We start from the raw sequence: 26733 nt of genomic DNA, 5'->3' as shown, positions 1-26733 counted from the left end.
GGAGGATTATGCAGGAAGAAGGGCCATGTGCTAACTACTCTCTAGTTGTCAGGAGCATTATGAAGAAGCACAACTCAGTGCAACTGAGGCAGAGAATGTGAGCAGATGAGGAAGTGGTGAGAAGCAAGGCTGGAAAAGTAAACAGAAACCTCATCACCAGGTGCCTGTCCTAAGGAGTTGGTCTCTGTACTGAAGGGAATTAGTGGGGAGCTACTAAAGGCTTTTTATTTTTTAAGATTTTACTTATTTATTTATTTACTTACTTATTTATTTATCAGAGAAAGAGAGCATGCATAAGCATGGGCAGCAGCAGAGGGAGAGGGAGAAGCAGGTTCCCCACTGAGCAAGGAGCCCGATGTAGCACTCCATCCCTGAATCCCGGGATCATGACCTGAGCCAAAGGCAGATGCTTAACTGACTGAGCCACCCAGGCGCCATGCTACTAAAGGCTTTTAAGCAGGAAAATACATAATCCAATGAATATTTTTGAAAGATAGCTCTGATTACATTCAAGAGTGGTTTGGATGGTGGACAAGCCTAAAGACTAGTGTCCAAGAGCCAAATGGAGGACTGCTTTGGTAATCCACATAATAGAGGGTAGGGATCTACATTAGAGGAGATCCAGTGGGCAATTAATAAATATTTGCAAGTTAGCATAAGCAGGGGTTGGTGGTTGTATGGGGGGAGGTTTCAGACTTGACCAACAAGATAGGTGGTTGCGCCATATTTTAGGGTCAAGAACATTCTCTTGTCACATGAAATAATGTATGTGAAAATGCTTTATAAACTGTAAAGTACAACATTAGTTCTTTTGACTGCAAGAGGGGAGGATATGACTCTCCCAACAGAGTTCTCACCAGTAGGGAAGATAGACATGCAATTTTAAAATTATAATAATAATGATACCTACTACTAACAAGAATAACTATGACTAAATGAATAAATGCTTATATGTGCCAAGCATTGTTGTAAGAGTTGTACATGTACAACTAACTTAATTCTTACAACACACCACATTACAGATAAAGAAATTGAGGCCTAGAGAGGTTGCCTGATGTCTAATAGCTAGTAATTGTGTAATCCAGAAACAAACCAGTGCTGTCTGGCTTCAAAATCTGTGTTCTTGACCACCGTAGTATATGTCTATCTGTAGGACAGAGTAAAATCAGCGTTACAAGTAGAATTCTATGTGTAGGTATGAAACAGAGAAAGACAAAATTAATGGAATCCAGAGGGCATACCAAAGGAAGTAGCATTTTTACTTTCTAGAAAACCTTTTCACTGTTTAGTGCAGACCTGCACTCGTTTGAAGACCTATAGTTGTCGTCAGCAATTATTCTACAAAGTTGTAATGTGCTGGTTTTGTCACTAGATGTTGCTCATGCCATGGTTCTGAACATCTGGCATTGCCCTCCCTAGCCATTTGGGAAACAAAGTACATCAGTTTTCATAATTAATCATAATTAATTTTATTATTTCCGTGCCATTTTATTGTAATTATTAATATATCAAATTATGATTAAACATTTTAGAATCGTTTAATAAATAATCTGGCTGTGCTCAGATAGGAATTTTGTTTTGTTTTTTTCCTATGCTTGCTATAAATTACCTGCAAATTGTCTGATCCATTCCCCTAGCAGCTATTATATGATGTACAGCATGAGCTTTTGCCTTTCAAATCCTTTAAAGGAACCAGCGCTGGGGACCTGCAAGTCCATCTCTTGTTTCTGAATTTTCTGCTTTCCTTTAAAAAAAAAAAAAAGATTATATTTATTTGTTCACACACAGAGAGAGGCAGAGACATAGACAGGAGAAACAGGCTCCTTGCAGGGAGCACGATGTGGGACTCAATTCCAGGACCCAGGATCATGTACTAAGCCAAAGGCAGAAGCTTAACCACTGAGCTACCCAGGTGTCCCTGAATTTTCTGCTTTCCTAAACTTCAAAAGTTCCATGATGATAAAGTCATGCTGACATGGTGCCCCCTTAGTCTTTTCTTCCCTTAAATCATTGCTTTGTGCCTTTTTGGTAACTCCTCGTTCATGCAACAATTCATCAGCTTTAGGTGCTACATGTGTATGAGATTTGCTTACATGGTTAGCTTTTATTGGGTATTTAGACTCCCAAAATCTAGGAGCCTTAGATAATCTACTTAACTCTTAGCTTCATTACCTTAGATCCCCAACTCATCCTGAGGCCCTTATGAACAATGTGAACTTCCTAGCAGAAATCAGAACAAATAGCAAGATATTTCACCCATGTAAAGTTCATCTCAAGAAAATGGCTTGGTAAAGGGCAGTTCTTGGTATAGTTCACCACCCTGCCTTTATCACAACTGCTTCTCTCAGCACCTTCTTCTGTCTCCTTTGGCTTTTCTCCAAGAACCCTGAGGCTTCTCTCTTTCTCTATATTTCCCCACCTCCAGAAGCCAGTCCCTGCCATTGCTTTAACTTTCCCCACTCTGAAATGTGTAGCTCCAGTTCCCATATTTCTGTCTTCCTGCTTGATGTCTCCACTGGGATATCAATGAGGATCTTAAAATTCAGCTTGTGGGAAAGTGACATGTCTCCCGCCCAATTTCTCCTTACTTTCTTATTTCTGCTTATGACTTCACTATTTTCCCTCTCACCCATCTTTTAAACTGGACTAGTATTTCTTTATGACCCCTTAGCCAATTAAATGCTGAGTCTTTGGCAAGACTTAGGGTCTCTTCAAACTGTCTTTTCCTCTTTCTTCCTCTGCTTCACCAATTTCTTCTTGTCTGAATGACTGCATTATCCCTCTAACCATTCTTCCTGACTCTGTCCTCTCTTTGATCTGTCTCTTGGTGTCTGCAGCATTTTCCTTTCTAAAGCACTTTTCCATTTGTCTACCTCACTAAGAACCTTCACTAACTCCCTTCTCCCTTCTGAGTTATGTACCACCTCTATGACATGGTCTATACCACCCGTAAGATGGGTGTGAAGGACCCTCTAATCATATCCTCTAAAAATGTCTCTAGGTAGTGTGTTCAAATCTGCCCAAATAGCCACCAGGCATCTCAGTGAGCATGCTCAGTACTTTCCCATTTCATGCCTTTGTTCTTGCCATTTCTCATTGGTGGCATGCTTTTTAAAGCCTGCCCTTCAAAGTTCATCTCAAAACCACTCATTCAATCAAGCCTGCCCTACTTCCTCTAATTTGTAATTATTACCTCTCCTGTACAACCCATTAAGTTTTCCCATTAGGTGTTTGTATTTCTCATTCTATATCTATTGCGGTCTTTTCTGTATCCCCTACTGTGTTTTAACGGCGGGTAGGACAGGGGCGAGGGGAGGGTGGTATCATGGACTCTGTATAATTCAATATGCCAACTATGTAGGGTCATCATAACATAGGTAATTTAATGGCTAAAAACACAGATTTTGGCTACAAAACAGTCTTAGCTCTTCCACTTATGATGTGCTGGTTAAGCAGTAGCTTACCTTCTCTAAGCCTTGATACCATCTTTAAATGGGAATATTACGAGTAACCTGCCTTAAGCCTTCTTACAAGAGTTAAATGAGATATTGCACATAAAGTGCTTAGAGCAGGGTCTGACGTATGGTAATCATGCAAAGAATGCTCTCGTCAGTATTCTCTTTGTAGTCATTGTACACAGTAGATGCACAAGAACTTGACTGGAATGAATTGAAGGGGGACTTCTAGCTAAAGATGAAGGTAGAAAGCAAAGTATTATATTAAATAAGACCCCAGAGAGGTGCGTCCATATTAGAGAAGAGGCCCACTTGGGCATATGAGTTGTTGAGCTCTGCATCTCAACATCAAATGTAATGCCTGATACTGAGGCAGGTGCTGCATAATCATTGGTTGTGCTCACATAATAAGGTGTCATATTTATATGGCAATGAGGACAGAGAAGATCAGACAGTAAAAGAAGGTCGTTGTCAGTCAACTTCTGTGCAGCTGTTTCGATTCACAAATAATAAATTGGCCTGATTTTGTGTCTGCAACTAACAACAATGTGACTTCTAATGACTTTATGAAGAGCTTGCCAAATATGGGCTTAAGTAGATTTATCAAAGCATGTGCCAGAGAGAGAGTGCATTTCTGAAAACATGCTTTTGACTCTTCCTAAGTACAGATTTACGTAACACTAGTTATATCATCATCAGATCTTTGGGACAAAATGAACAACAGTGATATGGTTAATAGTAGGCTCAGTCTATACACTCCCATCTTGAAAGCTTCTCCTTGGGTACTTTAAGAAAAAAAGTTATATTAAAAACAAAAAAAGTAATGGGATTCCCAGACAGAAATCTGTGTTTAAATGGCATTAAGGCTGTGGTTCAAATCAACAAAAGCCAGGAAATCCAAAGTTAACCTTTATCCAGACTGTTATGCCATTTTTTCCAACTCTGTGTATGCCTGTGAGCAGCCTTCCCTTTGAATTTCCTGGCTCTTGGCAACCAAGTCGCTTTGAATTACAGTACTCTGGGTCTGCTATTTAATGGGAATGTACCCTGAGGATATACGCTTACTTGCAAGTGCTTTTCTGTGTCACTGTAAGCCCAGGAGCCATGAACCTGGTATTTTTCTCTTTCGAGTTCTTAGGGTTTCCATTTATGCCTAGATCAGTCCTGCCATATATCCAGGTAGAAAGACTTGTGTAACATTTGTGTTGCTAACACTGATAAAGTTTAATATTACAACTTTTATGTCATAGTTATAATTCAAATTCGTTTCTAAATGTTTGTTTCTCTCTCTTCACCAGACATGGCGATGACTTGATTGTCACACCTTTTGCCCAGGTATGTATCATGCTGGCCCTGGCTTGCTCTCCCTCTGCCCCAGGTGCAGTTTCTCTGTGGCCTCTGAACTTGCCCACTGGTCTCCCTTTGTTCCTAACCATCCTGATAATTGTCCTTCTAGGTCCTTGCCAGCTTGCGAAGTGTGAGAAACAACTTTACTGTACTGACAAACCTTCATGGAGCATCCAACAAGTAAGCATGAACTTTTTGTGGAGTTATGAATCCCTTCCATAAAGACAAAAACATTGAGCAACATTAAAAAGAAGAAGAAGAAAAAAAAACTATTGCATGGAAATTTGCCCTCCAAACTAAGTTAGGACAAACTGAATGTGAAAATAGGATGGAGCACCATAGTATTTTAGAACTGGTAAGATGTTAGAAATTAGTCTGGATCTTATTAATCTTTGCACCCTTGACACTTAGTAGACAATAAGAGTTCAACAAACGGAAGCTCAAGATGAGGATTTTTGTTGACATTTGCTTGTACTACTTTACAAAGTGTGAATACTTATCAGTAACAGCCATAAATTCTACTAAAATTCTTTGGGAATAGCTATTAATGAATTCAGAGATTCAAATGCAAGATTAAAGGTAGCAAAAAGTTCAAGTCCAAGTTGCCTTTTTTGGATACTACATAAACAGGCTCATGCAATTTAATGAATAAAAGTGGGATTATCTTCTGCTCTGCCCCAAATAACTATATAGCCCTGGTCATTTTGCTAACGTTGCCGAACCTTGGTCTCCTCATCTTTATAATGTAAGGTTTGAACTCCAAGTTCCCACATAACTTTCTCCTCCAAAATCATTTCAATCTGTGAGTCTAAGTGCTATGCATTCACTATCCAGCATTTTAAAAGATCATCACAGGGCTCAGAAGGTCCAAGAATCAATGATTGTGGAACGGCACCCAAGGCACTTCATGATCCAGTTCAAATTAGTTTGATTGATAGTTGACTGGGTTTATATTTGATGCAGTATACATGAAAGCTAGAAACTTGCCCGGCCTCTTTTGTAGTGATACTCCCTGTTTGTTCATTTATTAAATGATTCACCCAGAAGTATTTATTTAGTACATACTATTTATCTGTGCATATATGTATGTTTTTGAAAAATATTTATTGAGCACCACCTTTCACCAGGAACTGGTAATATAATAGTGCCCCAAAACAGACAAGTTTTCTGCCCTTTCAAGTCTTGCATTCAAATAGGAAGTGCCAGAGCATATGGTGGTGAATAATCAGACCAGGTCTCTAGCCACATGGGATCACATTCTAACAACTGTGGTCTGGTTGTTCCCTGCATGTTCTATTTTCCATCCTAATTATGAACTTACTGTTCTCTCTTCCTAAAATGTCTCTTTCCACCTGCCAGTGATTGTCTGGCTAAATCCTACTTGCTTTTATAGCTCATCTCTAGTATCACCTTCACCAGAATGCTTTGCCTGACCCCACCAAGCTTGGCTGACTGCCCCTCCATGGCCCCCAAGCACTCATCCAAACTTCTCACACCATTTAGCGGTCTCTGCCCATCACTAGCCTCAGTGTCCTTTGAGGTCCCTTTAGAATTACATTTACTTTTCCTTGAATTTCCAAGATGTAGCAAAATGCCTGACACATAGTATACAATCTGTAAATATTCACCACACATATAAATTTTTGAATAAGTAATCATTAGAGAAAGACCACCAATTATTTGGACAATTATTATGTCAGAAGAGATTTCTTCCCTTTCCCCATCTTTTTCTTTTTTTTTTCTTTTCTTTCTTTCTTTTTTTTTTTTTTTTTTTTTTTTTTTTTTTTACAGACAAGGGCCTCTGGGGCCATATTGTTGGTTTTATAACCCAGTCCTACCACTTGACAACTATGTGATGTGGGTACAACTTCTCTACTTCCCAATCTATAAAATAGGGTTGCTCTGAGGATGAAATGAATTGATATTTATAGAGCATTTATAACAACATCTAGCACATTGTAGGTGCTCCATAATTGTGAGATATTATAACTGATAGTTAACATTTCTCTTGCTGAATCCAGACAGTGTAACACTTTGGAATTTTCACATTCATTATCTCAGTTATAAGCACCATAAATGCTAGTTATGACAGGTGTTGTTGCCCCCACTGTGTGGACAAGGAGACAAAGCCTGGGGAGATTAAATGATTTGCACAAGAACGCAGCACTTCTGATGAAGAGCAGAGTCAGACCTCAAGCATAATAACTTGACTCTCATGGCAGTGTACTTTGTAAGGAATAAGAGTTGTTCTCTTCCCATGTAGCGGAAAACAGAGCTCTTTCTGTGTTTTTCTTCCCTGTGAGTCTCCTTGATGAACAGAAAACACTTCATTTCTGACTCTCTGGTCACCAAATGTGTGGAAGTCCCCTACCCTGCAATAAGAAGCAAGTCTTGGACACCAGCTGTGCATCGTACAATTTAACTCAGTTCAGACACTATCTACCTGTAGACCCCATCGGGTCCTAGCTTACAGGATCAGTCCCACAGGACTGCCTCCCACTTGGATGTCAGTCACTGCTCAGGCTGGCACCTGTGCTTCTCACCTACTGTCTACGGAGTGCAGTTTCCCACGGGCCCTTCCTCAGGTTCAACTAATTTGCCAGAGTAGCTTGTAGAACTAAGGGAAACACCTACTTAGCTTTACCAGTTGACTAAAGGACAAGACCAAGGCACACATGCACTGCCAGATGAAGAAGCTACCTAGAGTGAGGTCTGGGAGGGTCCTGAACACAGGAGCATCAGTCTGCATGGACTTGGGGGGCATCACCCTCCCAGGGTGGAAATATTCACCTGCCTGGGAGGTCTCTGAACTGCATGCTATTGGGATTTTATGGATACTTCATCATATAGACATGATCAATTATTAACTCTGTTTTTAGCCCCTCTTCCCTCTCTGGAGGATGAAAGGTGGGGTTGAAAATTCCAAACCCTTAATTGTTGCTTGGTCCTTCTGGTGTCCAACCCCTCCAAGGAGCCTACCCAGAGTTGCCTCATTAGAACAAAAGATGCTCCTAGTGTTCTTATCACTTAGGAAGTTACAAGAATTTTAGAAACTCTGTGCCAGGAATTGAGGGCAGAGACCAATATATTCTATTTCTATCACCTCACATCTTTGCTTTCACTACACTCATTAAGTCTTTTTGGGCTTGGGGGAGAAACCTCCCAGGGATTTTTAAAAGAGAGTCATTTAGAAAGAACTTATGGAATAGATGAAGGTCAGAGAGCCAAAAGGCAGAGACATGAACTAAGAGAGTGTTTTCAGGAATTAAAATATTAGGAGTGGGGCACCTGGGTGGCTCAGTCAGTTAAGCATCTGACTCTTGATTTTGGCTCAGGTCATGATCTCAAGGCCTTGAGATAGAGCTCTGCACTGGGCTCTTCCCTGAGGGCAGAGCCTGCTTGAGATTCTCTCTTTCTCCTTCTGCCCCTCCCCTCTACTCTCTCTCAAATAATGTTAAAATATTAGGAGTAAAGCCCTGGACTGAGAGATGATGGAGGTCAGAACTCGGGAGGAAAGATTAATAAGGATACATTTCGAAGGCTTCTTTAGCTTAGCAGGACTCAAGTTTACCACACTGCTCCAGGGCAAAGGGTTATAAGGGATGTTTTTAGTTATTGAGTGTTAACCAGCAACTTGAATATTCTTTTTCTGTAACTATGAGGGCATTCAGCCTAACTGTGCTGGTTAATCGGCTATGCCAGCTGAAGCTGCTTTCTTGAGAATCAAGTCTCTCCACAGCCTTCAGGGTTTTGAGACACATAAACCTTCAAGAACTAGAGTACCCTAAGACCACGATTGTCACATACAGAGCTGACCCCAGAGCCCATTCTCACAATGTGGCTGAGGACCACCCTCCAAATTATGGCCCTTTGCATCACCTTTGGTCCAAACCAAACCACACTCATCAAACAGAATAGATCTCCAGCAGTAGGATAGTTGTATCTGATGATCTGTCTCAAATCTAGCCCCATGTTTGTATAGTGTTAATCCTCTTATTGATTCCAAGTATTTTCTTGAAACCAAGACCACCTAACAAAAGTTCAAAGCAGGGCACACATACCACTAGAACTTCACCAGGAGTGGAGATTGCCTATCTAGCTTGGGCTGAGAACTGAATGATGGGCTTTAGCTACAAGTGAAGCAGCATAGTGGGTGCAGATTGGAAAACTGAGGGTTAATTTAATGCATCCTATCCTATTCCTAGATAGTCAATATCCTCAAAGAAATAACACTGAGGACAAGAATACCTGCCAGAAATGGGTCCACTATACCGAGACCATTTCCCACATATTCATTTGTCATAACAACTGAAACTGTAAGATTCATGGAACTCACAAGTTGCTTTCTGGGATATTTGACTTGGGTTCCAGGGTGACACTTCTTGCTTTAAATGTAACATTTAAGCAATAATTCTGTCCTTGGAATGGTTTTCTTGAGACATCTGGATAGTGTGGTTTACTATATGAAAAGGAACTCCCACATAGAACTCTACTTCTCATAAGTCAAGATTTCCTTTATCTTTTGGCTCTTTGCTCTGCATAAAAATAGTTCATTGTCTGCCTGAGCTTTACCACCCAAGGGGTGAAAATCTCAGTTTCTGTTGAGGTGATTTCCTTGCTCTTCCATGAAATGTTTCATTGAGAGATGCTTGATTGGGCCTGTATTTCTTGGCTTCAAATTAAAACCTATTATTTCTTCAGTCCCAGGAGTTAATTTTGAAAATATGGCCTTCATTTAGAGCTGTTAATTCAGATAAACATCCCTAAAGCATTTACTGGCTTCAACTGATGGAGAAATCACTTATGAGTGAGAATGCCCACCATTCTTCAGTCTGATAACCAGGGAGTAGAGCAGCTGGGAACAAAGAGGTGTCCTCCATCATTCAACTGTGCATCTGGCATTGCAGAAATCACTAGTGGCTATCAGGAAATCATGTGACATCTCTGTATCAACATTCTTCCAGGGCATGATTTAATCAACGTGTATGTACTCTTTAAGAAAGAATTAATAACCACTTAACTTTGTTTTCAATGTATATCTTTCATTGCTTTATGTCCTTTGGCATAGTATTTAAATTAGTGGAGAATAATAAAATCTCTAGCATTCAGAGGGGAAAGAACCCAGCCAAATTTCCTCAGAGTAAGTGAGGAAATATACATAAAAGTCCTCACACAGGAGATGGCACATTGTAAATTAGCAGTAAATGTTAGTTGCCGCCTGCTTTCCCCAAGTGAGGAAGAAACCGAGAGGTTCAGTGAGTTGCCGAGGGCTATACAGTTGGAAGGTGCCAGAGCCAAGATTAGGATTCCTGTCTTCTTATTCATGGTCCAGTCCTTTCTCTACTGTGCTATTCAGGGCTGTAAAATATTAACTGCTGTGGCCAAATTATCTTCCCTATTAATACCACATCTTTAATCCAGGCATATAACTTCTTATGATTCTTCTATAAGTTAAGGACCACTGGAAACTGGGCAACCAATGACATTTTCTTCTGGCACTCATGACAGGTTCTAATTGGCACTCTCATGCCCTGCAAGCAATAATACAGCTTTCAGAAGTCATTTATTCATTTAATATGTGTTGAGCCTCTTCTCTGCACTACGTCTTGGGAATAAGTGGGAAACCAAGTAAATATGGTTCCTGCTTTTGCAAAGCTTACACACATAGATGCTTATCTGAATTAACAACTCTAAACAAGAGCCTTATTTTCAGAATTCACTCCGAGGACAAAGGAATTTATGTAGCTTGTGTCATTTTCAAGAAGTCATTGGGAGAATTGGATGCTGCAAGTAGCCAAACTGTTAAGAAAGCAGAGATTCCCAAACATTTAGGGTCCCCTAGCTCAGTGTCTCCTTGCACAAGAGCTTTTTTTTGGAACTCAGCAAGAGAGGTAAAATAAAATTATTAACAATGTGTTATTAATCTCATGAATATATATTGAATGCCTCTATTGTAGCAAATGTTTTGCCGGTTCCAAGTTTACAAAGATGAATGAGACCCAGTCTTTGCTTAAATTTCTCACAGGTGAGTTGAGGAGACAGACAAGAAAATAGGAACTGCAAGACAGTCTGAGCAATGTGAGGATGGTGCAAAAGCAGCAAACCACAAGTAGCAAAGCCAGTGACTACTCACAGTGGGGAAGGCTAAGGAAGTGATGGCTGAAGGGATTCCATGTGCAGGGGAAGGAGTCTGCCACTTACAAAGAAGGAAAAGAGCAAGCAGAGCAAAACATTTGCAAAAGCCCAGTAATATGAGTACATGCTGTGTTTGTGGGAATAGTGAGAAGTATGCAGAACCAAGACTGTAGAGGAAAAGGAAACCAGATAAAACATTCATGTAGTATTTGGCTTCTCAAAGGATTGTCACATCAACAGTTCATTCAATAAACAGTTCACCAACATTTATGGAGTGTCCACTCTTTGTGAGGCAGGTTGGTATCTATCTACAGAAGATATACCGAAAGGAGTCAACACTGGATCCCCCCACCAATGGGATCATGGATTAGGTGGGGATAATATGTGCACATATGAGTTGTAACAGGAGGAAATAACCCTAAAGGTACAAAGCACCATGGGATATTAGAAGAGGGGTCAATTTTAGCTAACATGATGACATCCTTGGCAGAAGATGGCATTTGACCTTTGAAGGTGGGATTCCGACACCAATGCCAATGTGGACTTTTCCCCTACACATCCAAGCAGTTTTCCCTTAACACCAGCTGAATGCCCTACAACTCAACTCAGTTCTGATGCTCTATCTGCCTGTGCTTCTGATCCACCGACTATAGATCAGAAGTTCCCATGGCCCCCCTTCTTGGGTTTTGTTAATTTGCTAGAGTGGCTCACAGTACTCAGAGAAATATTTTACTTACAAGAATACTGGTTTATTATAAAAGGATATAATTCAGTAATGGCCAAATGGAAGAGGTGCAATCTCCTCGCATTCACCATCCTGGAAACACACCAAGCCCAGTCCTTCAGGGTTTTTAGAGGGGCTTCGTTACATAGTCATGATGAATTAAATCACTGGCCACCAGTGGTTACTGAACTTAATCTCCAGCTCCTCTCATCTCCCCAGAGGAGGGGCTGAAAGTGCCAACCCTCTAATCAGGTGGTTGATTCCCCCGTGATCAGCCCCCATCCTTAGGTCACTCAGAAGCTTTCCATAAATCTCATTAACATAACAAAAGACTCTTTTTATAGCTCTTTTAACACTTATAGCACTTTTAACACTTATAGCACTTATAGGTCACTCAGAAGCTTTCCATAAATCTCATTAACATAACAAAAGACTCTTTTTATAGCTCTTTTAACACTTATAGCTCTTTTAACATCTTATAGCACTTTTTATAGCAAATTCCAAGAGTTTTGGGAACTCTGTGGTAGGAATGAAGACAAAGATCAAATATATATTTCTTATTATAAATCACAACATCACGGAAGGGAAGGTGATATTTACACGTGTGGAGAGCTTCCCTTTCAGAGGAATAGCCTGAGCAATGTCAGGAAAGGGACAGCACATGTTCAAGGAAGAATAAGCGATCCTTCCTTCCTTCCTTCTTTTTTTTATTCATTAACCCTTCACTGAGTGCACGGCATATGAAAGACCATCCTGGGTTCCAGGGATCCAGTAGTCAACAAGTTGTTCCGGGCCTGCATACATTTTATATTTAAACTAAGGAGTTCCGTATTGAACACTCATTAGTGCCTATTTTAATCACAGTTTCAAAGTGCTACTAAGGAGAAGTATGAGGTACAGGAGATCAAACAGCCAGCCAGTGGTTTGAGATGAAATGTCAGGAATTCTACTAGATAAGCTGGGAAAAGCATGTTGAGGCCAAAGAGCAGAGGACTTTGAATGTTAAGCTAAGGAGTTTGGAATTTAATCTCTTACTTTTCCTGAAAAACAGCCCTCAGTATGACTGCAGGTGTTATCAGCAGATGGAATAGTGGAAAGAGAATGCACTTTGGATTCAGAAGGTCTTAGCTTTGAATCTCAACCATGCCAGTTATAAACCATGTGTGCTTCAGCATATTTCTTAAGCTCTTAACCTCTGCTTCAGTCTCCTTCTGCTTGAAATGAGATGATTATATTCCCAGTGGAAGCTAAGAAGTACCTAGCATGATGTTTAGCAGGAAAAAAGTAATTTTTGGATGACAAGAAAATGTCATGCCATAGACGGTTTAAAAGTATTGTGTTTAGGGGATCCCGGGGTGGCTCAGCGGTTTGGCGCCTGCCTTTGGCCCAGGGCGCGATCCTGGAGTCCCGTGATCGAGTCCCGCGTCGGGCTCCCGGCATGGAGCCTGCTTCTCTCTCTGCCTGTGTGTCTGCCTCTCTCTCTCTCTCTCTCTCTCTCTCTGTCTATCATGAATAAATAAATATTTTTTTAAAGTACTGTGTTTAGATGACCTAGCTGGTACATGTTTGGTAAATATGAACCCTGTCCATCAGACCCTGCAGCTGTCAGGCATGTTACCTAGAAACTAGGTTCCCCTAATGGATCACAGATGGATTTGGTGCACTTACAAACCTAGGAACTGGTGACCATACCAGTAGGGAGACCCTTTCTTAAGATCCTTGCAGGCCATTCTCGGTCATTTAGAATCTGGCTTCCTTCCCAAACTTGGTTGTGGATCAGAACTCACAGATTTATGTTAAGGATACAGATTCCCAGGCCCCATCCAAGATACACTGAAATAGTCTCTCCAGGGATGGAGAAGGGAATCATACTTTTAATAGCTCTGCAAGTGAGTAGGACACTCATCCATACTTGAGAACCACTGACTGGCCTAGAGTCCCACTCTCGTGCTTGTTGCTAATATCCTATTGCTCTTTAGTGGGGCAGAAAGTCCTCTATTCTAGTGGTTCTGAAAATGGGCTCCCCAGATCAGCAGTATCAGTACCACCAAGGCACTTCTAGACATGCAGAGTCTCAGGCTCACCCCAGGCCAGTTCAGTCAAACACCCTGGGGATTGACTAGTCTAGCAGTGAATCTTAGTAAAGCGTTCTAGGTGATTCTGATGACGCTAAAATTTGAGGACCACTGCTCTATACTATTTGGGGGAAGTTCTCCTGTCATGTGATGGGCAGAGAAGTTCCACAAAGCATGAAAAGGTTAGTGAGACCAGCAAAATTGGGGGGTGGAAGCGGGTTTGGGGGATAGAGAAGAGAAAAAAGAAAAACAAAAAACAAAAGGAGGAGCCCAGTATTTGTGAAGCCTGGGTTTGTTTGCTTGTGTCATTAGACTCTTGACATCAGCAGGCTTGTTACAATGTAGAATAATGCCCAATTCCTCTGTGAAAAGACCACTCCAGAGGTTAAGGAAGCTGGAATGCTATTCCCATGTGACTTTTGGCAACTGACTTCATCTCTCTGGGTCTCAGTTTCCGGAAGTGCAAAAGGGAGACCTGGACTGATTGGTCTCTAAGGGCTCTTCTGGCACAACATTCTAGCAGCGCTGCCAAAGGAATGGAGATCCACTCTGACATTTGGTGTTATTCCTGAGCAAGCGTATTGTCTGAGGACCTCCTGTAGCAGTGACACCTGAAACAGAGGGGCTGGTTAGGGACCTGGAGTAAACGACTTCCTTCCTGGAGAGCCGGAGCATCCAGGAGGCTGTGCATAGGGAAATTCCAGGCCATCTGGATATGAGAGGATTGCAGTCATCTACCAGTGTTATGGGAGACCGCCTTCTGGAGAGAGCATTATGTCATTTGATAGCTCATTATGACCTGGAAAACTCCTCAGTGATCATGGAGGTGGGGGGTGGAGAGGGGAGCAAGAGATGTGGAGGTGATGTTCATACACAGACTCGGGCCTTCTTTCCTCTGTTTCCACAGGAGATCCCCAGCTGCTACTAGTCAGCCACCTGTCTCCAGAGTCAACCTGCAAGGTAAGCTGCATCGTGCAGCCTAATCTCCCTGTTTCAAAGTAATAAATATGTCACTTATGCAGAAACTTTTTTTCAGATGATAGCATTTGTTTGCATATCATGGCCCTCTGAAGTCTCTTGTGACTTTTTTTCAAAGGCATAGTGGAGCTTTACTTCATTCCATGTAAAACTGAATGAAATGCAGTATGAAACAGTTTTCCCATCATGTGCGTGCCTGGGCTTTCCCATCATGTGATGGATGGGTGGTAATGGGGCTCCCCAGAAGGGAGGCAGGAGCTCTATTGATACTGCAACTTCACCTAGGCTTGCAGGCCCCAGTGAATGCCAGGACAGCTAAGTTCAAAGGCCCCGAGGGGCCCCCAGGTTGGCCTGAGCTCCCCACAGGGTATGTTAGTGGTTTTCCTCCTAGCGTCAACTAGAGGTCCCACTTGAATCTACATCCTTTCCAGGTGTGAAACCAAAGCCTTTTCCAGCTCACAAATCATTTCCCTTGGAGGTCATCCAACTTTGTTCCTCAGATGTATGTATGTGGGGGGTAGGCATGAGGGGATGGCGTTGTGTTTTTCTTGTGGGTTTTTTTTTTTTTTTTTTAAGAAACCTAATGTCTCATCTTACAGGGCTGTGCATATACTCTCCGTGCAGAGTTGAGAGTTATGGAGGGGCAGGGCTACCCTGAAGCAACACTCTGGAGATGTATTGAACATAAAACCTACTTGACATAAGATGCAACCAGTTATATGAGGTTTTTAAAAGTCCAAAATGGAGTCCCTCCACCCCCACCCTCCACCCTCCCAACCATTCCCTGCTAGAGTGGTAGTGGACCTGAGCAAAACTGCAGGAGAAACAAGAAATAGAGCTCTGTTGAGATTGTCTCACACCAAACAGCACTGCCTTGAACACTTCTCTGTCCAGCTATGGTATTCCCACTGGTTTATACTTAGCGATCTTCCTTCCTTGCATGTTGCATTCTCTCGCTGGTATCACAGCCATGAGGATGATGGAAATCATGCAAAAGCCCAACTTCTAAAACAAAGGAACAAAAATATAGGTTCCATTGGCTCGCTAGTTTCCGAAGTATTTATGGTACACGCTTTAAAAAATACTTTTATTAGAAAAAGATTGAGAATAAGAATAAAGGTGAAAGGAAGAAATTAAATAAAAGTAAGTTTGCCTCGAGAAACCCATGATATGAAACAGAGAGAAGAAGATAGTACTCTGTCCAGGGGCTTCAAAGACCTGGTGTGCTGATGTACTATTTCCGTTAGAAGTTTGATAAAAGGAAACTAAATAGAGTGTTTTAACATATAACTGGTGTTATGTAGTTGGAGACCAAAGGAGGTGGTTTTGAAACTCCTATCATTTCATCATTTTAGCTTACCAGTGAGACACCATTGCTCACATTTCTGTTAGCCAAATGCAATAAGAAGCTTTTGACATCAATTTGAATATTTAAACTGTTTTCTTTTTCTTGTAATAAATACTGACAAACATTAGGAAAATATGTGATATTTATGGCTCTATAAATTAGCTCATTAGCCAAAGATGTTGTTGAAAAGATCATTTTGTGATTATTGGCACAGTAACTATAGCTTGGCACCTAGGGATTCTTTTGCTAAATTCTTTTAAAACAATGAAGCAAAGAAATGACAATACCACTTAGGCAATTTGTTTTTGTCTGTCTTTGTGGCAAACTACAAAAATTCTGGCTTTTCATCGGGAAGAGAATGTAGCGATACCAATTATTACGTAATTATAGGTTTCAAAATCTCCTTAATGCTTAACCACAACCAGAAAAGGAAGGAGGACACACACATCCTGTGTTTTGTTCTTATTATCAGCTTAAATAAGTCAGGCAGATTTTTCCTGGTATTTTAATATTTATCAGCATGTGACAAAGAGGTGTGTTTAAATAGAAATTCTAAAGGGGAATGAAAAATAAGTAGCTCAGAGCAAACAGAATTAAAACGCTGGAGTGCTGCTTTAAAAGATGATTTTTCATGATAATAAGATCAAGTTTTCATTTATTATCACTAATGTGGAACTCATTGTTTCAATGAAATCTAAGATAAAAGATACAAGAAACCCATGATCACTTAAACAGATTTAGCAACAATCCAGTTTGTTAAGAAAGCCTGACTGACCTAGGTAACTGTTCTTAGATTTAAAAAAAAAAAAAAAAAAAAAAAAAAAAAAAAAGCAAGTGTAAGAGAGAGACAGAGACAAAGAGAGAAATAAAAAAGTTAAATATTTTTAAAAGGCGTTTTTTTCATGTATCTAAATGAAGGGGATGCAATTCATTGTAAAAGCTAATTGTCAGAACCCATGGTTAAGCTGGTACATTTGCTCTTACAAATTGATCATTAACTGAAATAATGCATGGGGGAAATAGCAAATTGCTTAGTCTTCAGTACCTTTATTCTCTCTATTGAATCAAGGTTTCTCTTCTCAGTTCTCAGATACAACGTGAATTTCCCTCCTCTGCTAAGCTATCCCAATATTCTTTAAAAAAAAAAAAAATCAGTGTAATTGCTCCTTTTGTGTGCTATGGCAACAATCCTATTCTAGGTTATATTGCAATTCATGGCTTATGTGTCTCCTGCATTGGAGCACCTTGGTGGCAGGAGCTGCACCTTATTCATCTCCTTATTCAAAATTCATTAGCTTAGCTATTTTCACATAGTAGGAGGACAGTAAATCTTGATTTGACCAGATCTGCATAATGTTTGTGGAGTTTATCTTAAGAAAAACATCCATAAATTAAATTTCAACAATGAGTCAATATTTTTTATCTCTATGGATATGTGAAATATTCAACTGTGGTTTTTTTACTATGAAAAAAAATCAGTTATTGCATTGAAATGAAAAGAGGTTTAAAACACATTATATAACAGCATATGTATGTATATATGTATTTGTGTGGTCATATGGGTTTTAGACAGAAAGAGTTAAATACAAAAAGTTGGCGTTTTGCACTTTGAATTGCAAAGCCAGAGGAAAGTAATTGAGAATTTAAAACGCAGAAAGTATAGCAGCATGGAATTGATACACTCCTGGTTTCAGGAGAAAGATGCACTACATCCTTCTGGAAGTGTTGAAAATGCTAACACTGTGGAGTGTAGTGAACATCTCTATTTGTATCACATTTTGCCTTTGCACAAGCAGGAATTCCAGACCTTTTCCCTGTAGTGAGTTAGGATTGGAACAGAAAGGAGGAAAAACATAGAAGAAAAAACTCTCCAAAACAAGGCAGGTTTCTGTCATCTGTATACATTCAACATGGAAATTGGAAGTAATTTTTAGGATTTCAGGCCTCAAACTATTTTCAACAGAAAAAATCAGATAGATGAGGAAAACCAGTGTGTGTGTGTGTGTGTGTGTGTGTGTGTGTGTGTGTAGGATAATTGTCTCACTTTTTCCATCCATCCTATCCTTTGCCTTTGCATGCATTTCAATAGTGAGTACAGATATGTCATGGGAAGTAAGAATTTCATGAAAGAGTAAATCATCCAGCATTCACTGCCTTTACAAAATGACTCTTTGCTTTACAAAAGAATTAGAGAAGGATTCCTCTTGATGGCCAGAACCTCTGATTCATATGCTGTGACTTGATTTATAATGTATATTGTATATACAACATTTCAGCAGTCAAATCCATCTGTAAGATGGGATATTCTATATTAATCTTCTTGTTCTAAAATTTAACAATAAACATATTGAGCAAGAGCATCACCAATATAATAGATTGAATGACAGTGAGTCCCCAGGTCCATGAGTCATCAGAAATGACAGCAAACCAGGCCACGAAGATGACCAGAAAATTGCCTGAAGACTTCAGGCCAGACTGGTGCAGACCAAGAGTCTCTCCCAGCCTGGGTCTCCAAAGCCTTGGTTTATGGTGGTTTTCAACACCAGTCAATTAGACAGTTTTCAAGAAAAGCCTGTACATGGAGAAATAAGATGCGATAACATAGGACTTTCCTGTATGTCTGAAATAGGTTTGCCTAAGTGAGAAATAGACTTAATTAATTTTTTTCAGTACTCATGGGAATCTCTTTCTTCTATTCTGTGTCCAAGCCATCCTGGGTGAGGAAATGACTCTTTACTGGTTGCTAAAACAGAAGGGGCTTTCTGCTAAGAAGCCTACTTCTCAATATGAGTTCTTCCCACATCTTTACTTTATTATGAATATCCCCCCGAAGATTCATGGGGGTGTGCCAGACGCAGGATCTGCTCAAGGAGTGGACAAGGGGCTCAGAGAGTTATCTTGGATTCTAAGAAATTTCAGAAAGTCATGACATTGACTGAGTTCTCATTCCTGGCCAGAGCTGCCAGGTCCTAGGATGAGAAATGGACTGTGGGTACACAAGTAAAGGGCTCTCTGAGAACCACAGCAGTGGCCTGAGAGCTGGCCTGTGTCAGATGACTGGAAATGAAGCCTGGCATAAGCACGACATTTGCTTGGTTTCTACATTAAGCAAGAACTCTGAGGCAGGATTACAACACTTACGGACAAATACGAATAAAATCAATTGTGTTACCAAAGGCTGTGGCCATGTACAACAAAAGAGAGACTGGGGGAAATAACCAGAGAAAGAGGGCGGGGGGGTGGGGGGAGAAGAAGAAGGAGTGGGAGAAAAAACTAGAAATATCAGAGAATTTTTTCATTAGTGTTCTGATTGTCCTGTGGCCTGAATTATTGGAATAATTGCCTTAATGACTCACCTCGAGTGTTTAAGCAGCCTGCACACAAATGTTAGGGCAAATGCGCTAGAAAAGCCCCAGTAATTCTGGGAATAATTCCCCAAATGGTTGTTTTATAAGAACTTCTTTTGTCTAAAATAGCCCTCTTCTGAACATTTACCCCAGAGCATCAATATCAGGCTATTTATATTGATCTGCAATTATTTCATGTATGTCTAAAATTAAGTGTGGGTAGTTGCAAAAACTTTGACAAGTCAACTGAAGTGTGAATAGTTAAAATGCTACCCTTGAGCAAACATTGCCAAAAATAAAGCCCTGCTCATTAATGGCTATTTCCCCAGTTCAAAATTAATTTCTAAATTTAGTGTGACCGCTTCTTCGTATTCAGTGGCACCAGCGAAACCTGCCGCATCTAATCTCTCACTTGCTGCCTCAAAACTTGAGTCCATTCCGGGTTGACTCCACTTCATGTTTCTGTGCTGCCGAGAAACACCATCCACCCACCCCCCCAGAAAGTTGGAATCATGCATGTTAGTAAGTATTTCAGTTATGCTATTGACGTCAATGGAGTCATTAAATAGATTGCTGGCCCTCCCAGAGGCAAATCACTGCCAGGGACCTAGATACAGACACGTTTTTTACAAAGACAACCATCAGCTTTTGCTATAGCAGTAAGCCAGAGAAAGGGAAAAGTTTATACTGTAGCAGACCTATCTCCAAACACAGTTTATTTTTTTCTTTTGCATTTTAGTTCCGGCCTTTCTTTCTCTTTGGTTACAGTAGGCTCAGGCGATGCCCACATATTGTTGCCTCAGTGTTTTGTGTTCAAAAGCATCTCCTGTAATTGAGACCGTGAGGGGTGGCCCCCCACTTCTGAAAACGTGTCTCACCTTCAGCTCTCCACAGCCCATCTTGATGTTTATTTGGTGGCATAAATTGTCTGGGCAAACCGCTATTGTCTGCCAGCAAGGCTGTGTTTGATATAGGGTTCCCTGAGTAAACAGTGTTTTCTGAACACACACACATCCACACACGCGCACAACTTTGTCCTCTCTGCACTTCTGCATGGCTCGTAGCCACAGCCCTCCATCCACGAATCGACCTTAATGCAGCCTGCTCTGTGCTGGGGCACTGGGGGCTCTGAAGCAAGGGGTGGAGGAGGAGGCTAGGGGGAAAGCTTCACTTCTCTCAGCTGCCGCAGCAGGCAAGAGGCTGCCCACGTGCCCGGGGCCTCCAGAGCCGCAGCTGCTGCCTACCTCAAGTCTGGTCATGCAGCTCCCAGGTGTGTGAGAGAGAGCCCTTCAGGAAACATCTGTCTCCTTCTGGGTATTTTTGACAGCTCCATTTACCTGGACAGCCCCAGGAGTCAGAGCCAAAGATTCACCTCATACCTGGACTCCTCCACCTCAGGGTTAAGGAGCCATCCTGAGCAGACAGCTTTCTTCAGATCTGGTCACCTGAATCCACCATGTTGGTTTCAGCTCTCATCTCCCTTCCCCACCCGTGGTCTCCTACTCCCACACTGCCCCACTTGCTTGTCAGTTACTGTGTGTGTGTGTGTGTGTGTGTGTGTGTGTGTAGACACATATATTGATATATATGTTTGGTTTTCTTTTTTAGTTAGTGTGTATATAAATGCCAGACATCTGACCACCGTTGGTCACCCCTTTTGGTGCATCTGGAGACCTGGATCCATTCCTCCTCTACCATTGCTCCTTCTCCTATATTCCTAGCTTTGAGTAGTGGCTTCACAGTCCATCCTTTATCTCTCTCTTTACCTCCAGCAGCCAATTCCCTTTTTTTTTTTTTTTTTTTTTTTTTTTTACGATTTCATCTATTTGTTTCAGACAGAGAGAGAAAGAGAGTGCATTGGGGCAGGGAGAGGCAGAGGGAGAAGCAGACCCCCTGCTGAGGAGGGAGCCTGACGTGGGACTCCATCTCAGGACCCTGAAATCATGACCTGAGCTGAAGGCAGACACTCAACGACCGAGCCACCCAGGAGCCCAACCAACAGCAGATTTTTATAGCCTTTCCTTGAATCATCCCCCCTTCTTTTCCTCTCCATCCCTTCTTTCTTAATTCAGTGCTTCATCCTCCCACACTTAAACCATTATGGTGGACCTCCCCCTCGGTTTGTTGTCCTTAATCCTTCCCTGCTGCAATCCACCCTCCATTCAGGTACTAGAATTAATCTTCTAAACCCAATGATAGTTATTTCCTTAGTTGGCTCTCCTTTGCCTTCAACACAAGATCCCTTCTTCTTACCAATTCCTGCAGAATTTTGCTCCTAATTCCTTCTTTGTTCTCATCTTTCACTTTAACCCCCATGCACAACTGATGGCTGAGGTGCCCTAAACATACTGTCCCTCAAATATGTCAGGTTCTTCTTGCCTTTCGGCCTTTGTACACGCAGTTCCCTCTGTCCGAGCTGCCTTTTCGCAAAAATATCACTCACGTATTGAGCTCGGGGATATTCTTACATTGTCAAGTGAATAAGTTCTTTCGACTCACTGAATCTTGGATTCTGGAGTCAGGATTCAACTAAATACATAATCTCAATCCAGAGCCTGATATATATAACACATGCTTAGTAAACACTAATTCTTTTACTCATTCCCATCTGAAAAGTACATTCCTTACCCTTCAACACTCAGCATATCTGCCATCTTCTGTAGGAGCTCCCTGCCACACATCCAAAATTATTCTCAACTATTATCTTAGTTATTATCTCAAACTCAATAATTGGCTTGTCATATTATGCTGTATTTATTTAATTTTATTCCCTTCTCAACTAAGACTGTCCCAAGTTCAAGGGCTAATTTTTTTCAATATCCCCATTTTATAGAATATGACCTGGAATATAGTAGATGCTCAATAAATGTTTATGGAATGAAAAAATACAAATGAGTATATGCCATACCTGAATCAGGAAGGATTAGAGAATTCATATTTGGCTTGTCTAAATATTTTCTAGCTCTGAGGCATGGATACAATGCTGACATTCCTGACTAATCTTGACTACAGGTAACTTCTTTTCACTTGAAGTAAGCTCTTTATCATCCATTATTACTTCAGGGGGAAGTGGCAGTGCTAAGAGAAATACAATTAAAAAAAAAGACTGTAACTAGCTTATTACTTCATACTGTGCTCTAAATGCCTAGCATAGTGCTGGCACAAAGTAGGTACTCATTTAGTATATTGAATTGAACTGGGCTGGGAATACCTGGGCCAAAACGTTAGTACTTCTCTAAGACTCAGTTGTTTTCTTTGTGTTTTGTTTTTGTTTTTGTTTTGTCTAGAAAGTAGGCATTTTAATATTCCATCTTGTAAGATTGCTGTGAAGGTTAAATGAGAAAAGCTATATGTGTAGTGCTTAAGAGTAAAGACTCTGGAGCCAGACTGCCCCTCTCAAATCCCAACTCCATTAGTTGACCTTGGGACAAATTACTTAACCTCTCCAAGTCTCAATCGCCTCACCTCCAAAATTGGGATGGAAATTTTACATATCTCATATATTGGTTGTAAGGATTCAATGTGTAAACATACAAAAAGCACTTAGAATTGCTTGTGACACTTAGTGTCATTAGTAGCATTTTATTAGTAGCATTTTATTAATCATGTTATGCAATGTGTTTCCCATAGCAGGTGGTCAGTGTGTGATAGTTAGAGGCCCAGGCCTGCTGGCATAAGCAGGGAACCAAAACAGAAAGCCTTGCTCAGTTCTTTCTAAAGGGTTCTGATCTACTTCCCTTCTATAGTAATACAAACTAGAAGGCAAGCTTTCTCGAGGTTTAAGATTCCTTTTCCCTGAAACCATAAAAATCTGAAATAGATTTGGAGCTGAAGGTAGGACACCATACAAGGATTGCTCTTTCTCAAAAACAGATTGCAGAGAATGCTGGATTAGGACTCTGATAAAGGATCTTAGTTGACTGAGAGCTTTCTCTTGCATAAACTTAACCGGACTTCTCTTTTACAATAATTGCAGCTCTACAACCCATTACAGTTGTATTTGAATACAATGTTAAATACAGAATTGTATTTAAATACAATGTTTAGGGGTTAGTGCACACCTGCATGGACACAGGTTTTTCAACTTGGGGAGCTCAGCAGAGATTAACAATGGGAGCTGGTGCAGAGCTTCCCTTTGGAGAAAAGATAAAACCTGCTAGCAGAGTCTAGCCCAGGGCATGGCTTTGACTCCTTTTGGAAAGACCCTTCTGCCCTCCATCTTCTGAGAATGTGAAGGCCTCCTCTTACACACCTACCCCTTTGTTTTCCCTTTATTGAGAGGGAAGGAGGAAAGAAGGTCAGGTTTGGCCTTGAGAAGAATGAACATGGATGTTGGGAAATGAATGAGGAAGGAAGGGGACCTTCTAAGTTCCCTGTTTTCTCCCTCCTGCATCCCCAAGACCACATGATCTTGGGGGCAGGGTGAATTCTGCTTGCTTGTTTCTGATCAACCCTTGGCCAGCACTTTATGGAGTTGACTTTAGAGCTATTCTCGGAAGCCAGGAGCATTTCAGGGAACAGTCTTTCACCAAGAGAAGAGAAACAAAGCAGGGACTGTCCCCTTGAAACAGAGAATAGGCAACCGAACTCACTGGATCTTTTTCTTAGTTTATTGTCTTACTCCCAGCCAGAGCTGATGACAAGTAGCAAACGTCACTCCTCAGAGTTTTGTACTCTTTTCCTACCTCCTCTTTGGCTGTGTCCATGGCGTGAGCTGGGGCCATGACAATTACCCAGGCCATTTGATCCATGATCCAGCCCGTTCAGATAATGCAGTCTTTGCCACTCTATCCTCAGTAGTGCTTTGACTTCAAATTTCTAGGGTCTAATCTGGCTAGTACTGCCCACCTGGCAAACTATATAGTTTCTAAAGCCCACCTGCTTGCCTCTGATTGCAGGAGAGGAAAGGAGCTACCAGTTATTCAACTCCCGTTATGTGTCAGGCATGAGGCTTGGCCCTCTACATACATTATCTTACCTAATTCTCAAAACTGAACGGTTTTGTAGATGGTTGTCCTGATTTCACAGATTTAGAAAAAGAGGCCCAGGGAACACATGGGGTCTACTCAAGACCACACAGTTAGTGACAAAGTCAGAACCGAAACCCAGATCTGTATTTCTTGAAAACACATGTTCTTTCCTGTCGTCTAGACCACGCTGTCCCGGCCCCACCCCATTGTAAACCTCAGAAGTTATAACTGATGAAAAGGGGGGTGGTGAGAATTTTACAACAGGAGAGCAAACAAACTGAATCATCTACAGCTGTAATAGCTACTATATAATAATCTCCAATTCTTTTGTTGCCTATCCATTTTAAGTCATAAAAAATGTGTAAATCTTAAAAGAAGTATCTCCTACATGGTAGTTATCCATTTATTAATTTATTCAACAATGTTTATTAGGTGCTTACTATAGATGAGACCCTGTGTTAGACACTGGAGATATAATGGGGAAGAGAAAGCATTTACAGCCTCGCCTTGTTGATCTGATAGCCCAGGAAATATTAAGCAAATAAATACATGATTACACATTTGATTATAATGAAGAAAAGTACAGAATACTATAATATTGCCTCACCTGTAAAAATGGGAATAATATTAATACTTACCATTAGGCTTGTTGTAATATTTAAGTAAACTATTATACGTAAAGCATTTAAAATACTGCCCACCATCTAGTATTATTTAGTGTTGGGTCTAATTATTATTATCATTAGTTATTATTGGGATTAATGCAGATTAGGAGACAGGGAAGGCCTTTGTGAATGACTTTGACTTTGAGACCTAAACACTGAGTAGGAGCCGGGTGGGTAGAGACAGTAAGTGACACCTTACAGGTGCTGCAGTCTAAGGTCTGGATCCATAGGGTGACAATGAGAAAGGCCAGTGAGCAGAGCATTTGTAGGCCATGTGTGAAACCTGTGAATTTTATTCTAAATTATGAGAGAAGCCATTAAGGAATTTTGAGAAGAAGATTAACATGCATGATCTGATTTGAATTTCAAATACAGCACGGCTCCCTGAGCCACAAGTCTGGGCTGTTGGCACCTCCTGTGGGCTCCCCAGGACATGCACTTTCTCTGGCACAATACTGGGCACCTGCCCCTTCTGTCCACCTTCATGGCTAAGCAGGTGAGCTCTGGATCCTGATTGGCTGGGTTTAGCTCTGGTTCTATTCCTATCTTTCTGTATGACTATAGGTGAGTAATTCCACTCTCTGGGCCTTCATTTCCTCATAGGTACAATCAGGATAACAATAAGATCTTCAGCAAAGAATCATCGTGAGAGCTAGATTATTGTATGTAAAGGGTTCAGCACAATGCCACACACAGCAGTAAATAAATGTTAATGTTTTTAATGTATTATAATGGCCTGTTTTCTTGATTACTTATACCTCTAGACTGTGTGCTCAGTGCCTGGCACAGGGCAGGTGCTCAAAAAAAATTATTGGAAAACATCATTGAAAAGGACAGTGAAAGAGAGGTAGTGCAATGAATTGTAAGCAAAAGAAGAGAAAGATTGCTGACTTGCTCATGGAAAAAAATGGATTTTTTAAAAAAGATTTTATTAATTCATGGAGACACAGAGAGAGAGGCAGAGACACAGGCAGAGGGAGAAGCAGGCTCCGTGCACGGAGCCTGATGTGGGACTTGATCCCGGGACTCCAGGATCTCGCCCTGGGCTGAAGGCAGGCGCTAGACCGCTGAGCCACCCAAGGATCCCAAAAAATGGACTTTCTTGAGTCGATTTCTAGTAGTAGATTCTGATAAGGCGAAATTAGCTTATGGGGAAGGTGAAACTGAATGACTTTGCAACTGCCCAGCTGCTCCAGCTTTGGGGAACTTGAAACAATGTCCATGAGACAAAAATATGCTTCAGGATCACTGCTGCCAATCTGGATTGCCATCTGCAGACAAAGAAAAGTGGGCTCCTAAAAGAGCTGCTGCATTCCCTCAGACTACAGGACTAGCTGTCTGGAAGGCACAGGTGAAACCTCCGGAGTTCTCCATTTGCTGGCTTTGGAGGACAGTCCCACTGGCCCAGAGTGTAACCCTGTGGCCAGTGGACTTCTTTTTCACCCCTACGTTGCTGACAGAGGCTCAGTTCTACGAAGCAAACCCATACCTTAAATGTGATGCATAGGCTTTGGGAGAGGCTTTTCATGGCTTTGCACAGCTGGGAGGTCTGAGGCATTCAGTGGCAACAGCTGCTCTACGTCTCGATGCAGAGTACCTGTCCCGACAGGGGATCCTTCAAATCTCTCTTGTGCCAGCCCTATGCCATGTGCGGGCATGTACATGCATGCTGGTTTGTTATTTTTTTTT

At 41.2% G+C, this 26733-nt stretch overlaps 1 protein-coding gene and 1 long non-coding RNA gene across 7 annotated transcripts in view; one reads left to right on the top strand and one right to left on the bottom strand.

Annotated features, from left to right (window-relative positions):
• The window catches only part of PDE4B (phosphodiesterase 4B), a 542476-nt gene that overhangs the window by 425342 nt on the left and 90401 nt on the right, over positions 1-26733 (top strand). For 5 of the 6 annotated variants that reach the window (XM_038537222.1, XM_038537223.1, XM_038537226.1 and 2 more), the window contains 3 exons: positions 4754-4790; positions 4912-4982; positions 14644-14696. In XM_038537222.1, the coding sequence (XP_038393150.1) occupies positions 4754-4790; positions 4912-4982; positions 14644-14696 (161 nt within the window). Of the gene's footprint in view, positions 1-4753; positions 4791-4911; positions 4983-14643; positions 14697-25451; positions 25541-26733 lie in introns of those variants that run through there. The other variant, XM_038537228.1, reaches the window with a different exon arrangement.
• Positions 865-14455, bottom strand: LOC111095923. Its single transcript, XR_005359650.1, has 3 exons — positions 14168-14455; positions 1610-1744; positions 865-1147 (listed from the first exon to the last, which is right to left on the bottom strand). It is a non-coding gene; the product is annotated as an uncharacterized LOC111095923 (long non-coding RNA).

Source organism: Canis lupus, chromosome 5, assembly GCF_011100685.1.
Source record: "Canis lupus familiaris isolate Mischka breed German Shepherd chromosome 5, alternate assembly UU_Cfam_GSD_1.0, whole genome shotgun sequence".
Taxonomy (NCBI): domain Eukaryota; kingdom Metazoa; phylum Chordata; class Mammalia; order Carnivora; family Canidae; genus Canis; species Canis lupus.
Note: the sequence above shows the minus strand (reverse complement) of the source record. Positions and strands in the feature narration are given on the sequence as shown.